Raw genomic sequence first — 7818 nt, 5'->3', positions numbered from 1 at the left:
TTACGGTATAAGAACGTTTAGGAGAACACGATGTTCCAGTACAAGTCAACAGCCAGTCTCGTGATAAACAGGGAGTGTAGCCAGAAACTTTCCGAGCCAGGACATGTTCATTACTTATTGTACAGAATAGCTGCAGCAATGTTTACAGTCATCCCTGACAGAATTCCCTCTTTGGGAAAGCAGATAATTTCGGCTACTTGAATCGGCTGCTGTTACATAAGGCGTACTTATATAATAACAGCAGCTACATTAAGAGGATGGCTGCAGTGGACTTTCAAGCACTTTATTAGTTGCAACCTATTAGACTCATAAAGAGTAGTGAGACTCCATGTGTTAAATTTGAACATAGAGGCATTTATGTCCTCTGCTATGGAGAGCCATTTATTGATTTATTTTACTCATTTTTTATTTATTTCACCCATTTATTGATTTATTTAATTTTGGCTGAAATGGCTCTCCATACTCTGCAGTCTTGAAAGTAACCAAATACCAATAGTTAATTGGATAATTAATGCTGGGGAGAATCTCTTGAGTACATACTCTAATCAATCAATCAGTCAGTCAATCAATAAATCAGTCAGTCAATTAGTCCACAAACAGTTGAATGATTGTTGATTCAATATAATGTCACCATGAACTCTTACATTACTGACTGTACACATATGAAAAGGGATCATCAGAATAAACAACATTTTTGTGTAAACCTGTCCCTACAACATAAATTTCAAGGTTATACAGCAAATTAATTTACAGTGTAAGGTGCAACATCAATCTCTCTTTCTCTCTCTCTCTCTCTCTCTCTCTCTCTCTCTCTCTCTCTCTCTTTCTTTTTTCTCTCTCTCTCTTTCTTTTTTTCTTTCTCTCTCTCTCTCTCTCTCTCTCTCTCTCTCTCTCTACATTAACTCATATATCCAACATCTTTTCAACAAAACAAAACGATCTAACTAAATAGCCTTTCATTTTTCATTCCAATTAAATATTGTTATTTCTTCACTGCCACACGTTCCCTCTTTTTCCAAACTGTTTTGGTTCATTTTAGTCAATCTGGTCTGCTTTGGTTCAGAAAAATATCAGTAGTTAGCAAAACAACTGTACTGAACACAACAATTATTACTTATGGTTTTATTCACCTGTTGCTGAACTGCACAGGTCTTCTTTTCATTTGGTGGTTCACTACATAAATAAGGCTTGTTATTTGTTGCAGTGACCACCAAATGAAAACAAAAATCTCAAACGAGCTTTGAAAGCGTTTTATAATCAGGTAAATAGACATTGTGAACCATTATAACAGGTCAACTTGGTAAAACCTCAGTCAGCAAAGGATACTTTTTCCTGACAGTTTTATTCATCAGAAGACATCTGCAATGGCGGGATCGGTAGCGTGGCCGAGTGGTCTAAGGCGCTGGATTTAGGCTCCAGTCATTTCGATGGCGTGGGTTCGAATCCCACCGCTGCCAGAACTTTTGTCACAAATTCACACTGCAGGGTAAACAACGTGTTGGTTATTGTACTGCTACTGAATAAAATACCATATCCTGTTTTAGCTTTTGCTTACTATAGCATACTGTACTATACTACTTACTAGCACCAAGCACTAGAGCCATCTAGTGGCCACATGAGTTAAGGGAAGGTAAAGTATGTTTTGAAGGTGAACATGTATCCTACATGGATAGTTACTTAACTTTGGCACAAATCATACAGAGATACTGAATAGTTGATGTTTGAATATGTTATTTTGTAATCATCCAGTGCCTTGCACAATCACTCCAAGGGAAAATTTTTAAGATAAAATGAAACTTATATAAGTTATTATTCATTTAAATGACCTGCAAAGTGAATATATTCAATCGCTTTACTCTAAAATCCAGTTCAATCAATTATCTTCAAAAACCTCTAAAGGGGTGCACTCCACAAATCTGACCTTCACAAAGAAAGCAACAAAGTGGAGGAATATACTTTAGTTAGATAAAACCAAAGTTAGTTGTTAATACTACTATTTATATATTTTAACCTTCAAAATGCAAGTGGCTGTGTTTTGAATATCTGTTGCTCACATGTTAGCAAAGTAAAAAACAAACTCTGGAATGAATTATGAAGCAATTTCTATTTTATTTCTATTAAGCTGATTTACTTTAAAGGAAATTATTACAGCAAATCAATTATATCAATTATACATACATATGTATAAATGTTTTATTAGTCATACTAAAAATCTTTGTGTAACTTAATATTTCAAAATCAAAAAAAGAGAAAAGGGTGAAGATCAAATTGATTGAAAAATAAGAAAACTGTTGCACTGAAAGAAACTAAATCTCAACATCCAAAGATCTTCCAGTTGTATATTTTAGCACATATGAGCCCTTGTCAAGATTATTCCTTTAATATTATGTAGTTAGTGTTATTATTCAGACGTTCAGGTTCTACTGTTCAAGTGCTGACAAGCCACAAACTGCATTTTCTTGATAGCCAGCTGGGTGTCTTCAGGGGATATTCCAAGATGCCACACCGCCCTGATGGAGTTCCCATAATGAGGGAACATGAGAACCCGGACTCCCTGCCCCAGAGCCGCCTCTTCCCCCTCCCCGACCTGACCCATGCGGGCACAGACCTCCTGGGGACTCAAGGCAGGATCCTTTATTCTGAAACGCAGGATGTTTGTCTCCACAGCTGACATGTCCACATCAAACAGGGAGGGAGCGCAGTCGAGCAGGGCTGGTAGGAGGAAAAACACAAATAAATTAAGAGAAATATTTATTTATTTCCAACATGCTTGAACCCTTTCATGCTTGAATTATGATCCTTTGGGTAAGAATTTTTTTCCTTTTTTTTTTTTTCTTTTATAAGGCATAAAAAAAGGTAGAAAAAAAATGTCAATTTTTAATTTTTTTATTTTCTCCAAATACAAAGTTGTTATTTGAAAAATACATCAGTAGTATTGTTGTTTAGGGATTATCTGATGTCACAATATATTTTTTTTACCTGCCAGAGTCGTCTACAGTAGAAGGAGGAACCGGGTCGATTGGCTGCTTTTTTGTCTGTCAGCCATATTGGATTTAACAAAAGTAGTTTCTTGCATTTGCAGCTGATGGCCAGTAGTTGATAGTGTATTTTATGATATATTAGTGTCCACTTCAGTGGTCTGTGTACATTTATAACATAATAATCCACAAGAAGCACAAGAAAATGGCTTTTAGACATCTGCCCACTGTAGTGACCACAATGCATGAAAGGGTTAAAATGAATTTTTACTCCACGTGATATTTTCTACTCTTTCCAAATCATATCTGTATGACTAATTTATTGTTATGCATTCTACAACATGCTTACTATCTACAGTATCCTGAAATACATCCATACATGTTTAGCAAAACAATCTAAAACAAAATCTTTTCCTGGCCTATATAAATTTTGTTGGACGATCATTTTTCCCAGAAGTTATTGCAATTAACAATATCAATAAAACGTTTCAAGTAATATAATTGATGTGGTATAATAACGCAAGAACACATTCTCAAAAATTCTATTGAACATTTAACACTGGAACTGGAAGACATTTTAAACACCCAGAATTAAAAAACAAAACAAATAAAAATTAATTATAAAGTCTCGGTAAACAAAAGGGCTAGTTGAGACCAAAGCAACAGAGTTGTTGAGTTTTTGGTAGAAAGAGAGAGAATGCAAATGGAAATTTATGGAATTTTAATTTATCATGTGATTAGTTGATTTATTGCGACATTCTTATCCATTACATGTACACGTCACTCATAGCTCCAGTCATATTTAATCTACAGCACGGCCACCTCCCTCAGTTGGTGATGGACAACAACACCCAGATTAATTTATCTTTTTCTTAAATACGGGATGGTGAGCCACTCACCCAGAGCAAAGGTTTTGGCATTGTGGTGATCATCCTCAAGCCGTCCTACCATCTCCAACAAAGACAGCTTTCCAGCTGCTGCAAGGACACCAGTCTGTCGCATCCCCCCGCCTACGGCTTTACGGCAGCGCACTGCTCTGGATATGAAGTCCCGAGGTCCGGCCAGCATGGTGCCCACCGGCGAGCCCAAACCCTGAGACAAATAAAGCCTGGGAACGTCACACAACTCCATCTCTGGGAAAATCTACGTGGTTTCATCACGACCCACCTTGGAGAGGCAGACGCTGACTGTGTGTGTGTGCTGCAGTATGGAGGACGGAGGCACGCCGAGGGCCACGGCGGCGTTCATCACCCTCGCTCCATCCATGTGAACTGACAACCCGTAGCGATCTGCTAAAGCACGAACCTGAGAGTGATACAGACATGTTAGACTTGATGAAATCCCAGTTTGTTTGAGATACATTAAGTGTTCTTAAATTAATTATTCTTAAATTAATTATTCATAAATTAATTATGTTAATTAAGAACAAACCTTAAAAAATGACCTATTATACTTCCTTGAACAAGTTAGCATAGGTTTATGGGCTATATGAAGCATCTTCATTAAATCTTTTGCACAATAATAAGATTTTATTCTGCTCAGTTCTGCCTATTTTGAGCTGCTTTCAGAACAAGCTGTTTTAGGGCCTCTTGTCACTTTAAATCCAAATAAACTGCTGCTGACCACGCCCCCTCAACTCAACGGATGTGCAATTATGCAACTGCACGTCTTTGAAAAGCATTAGTAGAGCTGTCTGCACAACCAACAAGAATGCAGCAAGTGGTTCCTGAATGATATGTAAACAAAAAAACACTTGTTTTTTTCCAGCAGCCATTGAATATTGAATATGCCAGTAAAACCAGCTGACCAAATGTGCCAGAGCTCAGCTTCGGTTGCTGGTTGACCGGCTGGGAATGGCTGGGGTGGGTACACACAAAAAAATGGTGGGTTAACCCAGTGCTGGGTCAAATTTGGACTGACCCAACACTGGGCTAGCTTAACTCAACTGGGTTGGGTGGCTGGTTTGACCCAACATATTGGGTTTCTGACCACTACCCAAAGGTTGGGTTAAATTGACCATTGCTTAAAGTTAAAATGACCCAAAATTGGGTTGAAACGTATAACCCATATTGAGTTTAAAAAAAAAGATTTTTATTTATTTTAAAATTCACCACATAAAACAAACTACTTTAATTTCCATGTAATACATAAAGTCAGCATAATTAATTTACAAAAGTTTCAAAACATACAAGTACTATGTTTTTTTGTTTTTTTAAAGTATATATTTAAATCAGTTCAAGTTATTATTTGGCTACAACTCCAATTACCAATAGGTAATTTCAAACTTGAGTATTGTTTATATTCATAGAAATGGGTCTGTACGTTTTATATAAAGTGCAATTCAAAACATTCATTCATTACAAAAAGTGTCATTTCTTAAGTCTGGCCCTGATTACAGCAGTAGTTTATGAATAAAAAATAAATCCACATAATTCTAAAAATCTCCAGTGAAGCCTTTGAGAGGACACACACCTCCTGCAGGAAGGGCAGAGGCAGCACTCGTCCTCCCTGGATGTTGTGCGTGTTCTCCATACATATGAGGCGTGTGCGTGAAAAGTGGGGATCGGGGTAGCCGTGCCGAATCTTGGACTCCAGCTGCTTCAAGTCAAATGTCCCATCAGGACGAGTGGTCACCGTGGCGGTGTGGACGCCGGCCAGCTGTGTCAACACATAGGAGGACGGAGTGTCCCTTTACAGTGCGGCGCACAACAGGAAATGTTTTCTCTTTCCTCCAAACGTCTCACCTGAGCGCTTCCTCCTTGCTCGTAGATGTGCATGTGGGAGAGATCCCCCACAATCATCTCGTCGCCGCGCTCCCTGCAGTGCACCATCACTGCAAAGAGAAACACACGTTTACACATCCGCCTTCGCTCCGTCCTGCAAATGAATGCTTACCTGCGATGAGATTACTCATGGTTCCTGAGGGGACGAACAGGGAGGCCTCCATCCCAAACATTTCTGCTGCAAGTTTCTGCAACTCTGCAGAAATCAGAAAAGTTTTATTAGGGTCAAAAAAAGCAGAGATGTTTGTGTTTTATAGCGGGTAAGCTAAATGTAAAGCTCTTTGTGCAACTCGTAAACTCAGTAAATCATTAGCTCCTCAGTTAGGAACAATCAGTTTCCTAAAAAGTTACGTAAAATACTTATGCAGTGCTTTAATAAACTACTCTAAACTTACAAATATAGTGGGGGCTTTTTCATTCTCCTACATATTTTTCACATTTTGTCACTTCAAAGCTACAAACTTCTATTTATTTTATTGGGATTTTATGTGATAGACCAACACAAAGTAGCACATACATGAAAATACATATGAAAAATATGGCGCTTGTTTGTATTCAGATCCGTTGTGCTCTGATCGCCACAAATAACACAAAGCTGTTTGACATAAATATACAAGAAACCACCTAATGAAGACCAACAACAAGACAGTGAGGTTAAATATCAGAGAGGCTTAAAGAAAAGTTATGTTATAGAACATGCAATAATATTAATATTGCTAAGAAAAACGTGGACTGCAGAAAATCAATGCAATGCATTCAGGCTCTCTATGCTCGTGATATATTTGGTAATGCTTGTTGCTAATGCAGCAAAAAGAAAAGCTTTAGAAACAAAACAGTAGCTAAGAGGGGCATTTATTTTAAAACTACATGCAATGATCCTGGGGCAGAAAGAAACTACCACTTGTGAGCTGAGTAACTGTTTATACAAGTTGTTCATATTTACAAATATTATCACTTCTTTTAGGTTTTTCTAATATCATGCAGCCCTAATCAAAACTCTATTTAATGCGCCATCTGGAAATGGTAAAGACAAATGTAGCAAAAAGTCCCTCAGTAACTCTGGAGGAGCTACAGAGATCCACAACTCAGGTGGGGGAATGTGTTGGCATCCATTTGTTCTCTGTATAAATCTGTCCTGTTAGCACTTCGCCACAGCAAACAGGAGGAAGAAATGAAAATGCCTACATTCGTTATGTGTGGAGGGTAAACAGGATGGTGTTTACCCATCATGCTGTGGGGATGCGTTTCTTAAGCAAGGAAAGAAAACTTTTCAATTAAGTGCTACCCTGTGTTGGTCTATGATGTAAAATCACCGTAACTACAGTAAAGTTTGTAGTTTTCGTCTGGATCCTTTAGTTGGAATAATACTTTTGCGAGTAACTATTTTTTTTTAAAATAAATAAAGTAGTTGTGTTTATTTGTTTTTATCAACTTTCTCCCCGTTAGACCCATCTTTAGCCTCGTCTAAACTCTGACCGTTCACTGTCGGATCCTCCCCCATCACATCGTCTCCGACCTCGGCCTGAGCCATGGCCTGGCGCATCGCCGGCCCCGGCTTGGTCACCGTGTCGCTGCGGAGATCCACCACCCGGACGTGAGCCGCCTCGCCGGGTCCGGCGCACCCAGGTTTCCCGGCGTTATAGTAGCTCCGCTTGGGATGTGCAAGAGCCGCATATTGCGCACAGAGCGGCTTCCTGCGAGGAAAAGAGGCCAAAATTCTGCAGGAAAATGCTTTCAGAAACATGATGCTCCTTCTTTAGTCATCTTCTCTTCAGGTGGTTGGTTATACGTTGAACTTTGAATCGGTGGTTTGAATCGATAATCATTGACTGACGGAGTAAGGGGAGACAAATAGATCACCAATCTACACGTCCAGATGTACTGAACCAGGTTGGCCTCGAGGGGGCGCCAACATCCCAACATTGTTGACCGACGACACGTTTTATTCTTTATTTTTTGTAGATGGTTCATCAAAACTATCAATATGAAACTATCCAGAGAATAAACTCACCTAACTTCTGCAGGTTAATACAAACGAGTCTATGATCATAGACTCT

The 7818-nt window shown here is 38.7% G+C and overlaps 1 protein-coding gene and 1 non-coding gene across 2 annotated transcripts; one reads left to right on the top strand and one right to left on the bottom strand.

The window, feature by feature from the left end:
* The first annotated feature begins 1375 nt into the window (after window positions 1-1375).
* On the top strand, window positions 1376-1457 carry trnal-uag (transfer RNA leucine (anticodon UAG)). Its single transcript has one exon. It is a non-coding gene; the product is annotated as a tRNA-Leu (tRNA).
* Window positions 1458-2085: 628 nt separating this feature from the next.
* On the bottom strand, window positions 2086-7604 carry tha1 (threonine aldolase 1). Its single transcript, XM_081600196.1, has 7 exons — window positions 7238-7604; window positions 5874-5957; window positions 5723-5811; window positions 5451-5636; window positions 4146-4283; window positions 3878-4070; window positions 2086-2712 (listed from the first exon to the last, which is right to left on the bottom strand). Exons 1-7 carry the CDS (start codon window positions 7503-7505, stop codon window positions 2414-2416), a joined length of 1257 nt encoding a protein of 418 aa, XP_081456322.1. The 5' UTR covers window positions 7506-7604; the 3' UTR covers window positions 2086-2413.
* Between the last annotated feature and the right edge of the window lie 214 nt (window positions 7605-7818).

Source organism: Poecilia reticulata, chromosome 19 (assembly GCF_904066995.2).
Source record: "Poecilia reticulata chromosome 19, P_reticulata-male-v2, whole genome shotgun sequence".
Lineage (NCBI taxonomy): Eukaryota > Metazoa > Chordata > Actinopteri > Cyprinodontiformes > Poeciliidae > Poecilia > Poecilia reticulata.
This window is presented reverse-complemented; position numbering and strand designations above follow the sequence as displayed.

What these genes read in the sequence shown, in the direction of transcription:
- tha1 (XM_081600196.1), bottom strand. Translation starts at nt 7,505, where the DNA reads ATGTTTCTGAAAGCATTTTCCTGCAGAATTTTGGCCTCTTTTCCTCGC. An exon ending in TCAGCGTCTGCCTCTCCAAG is followed by an intron (nt 4,071 to 4,145) that starts GTGGGTCGTGAT and finishes TATTTGTCTCAG; the next exon opens with GGTTTGGGCTCGCCGGTGGG. An exon ending in TGCCAAAACCTTTGCTCTGG is followed by an intron (nt 2,713 to 3,877) that starts GTGAGTGGCTCA and finishes TCCTCCTACCAG; the next exon opens with CCCTGCTCGACTGCGCTCCC.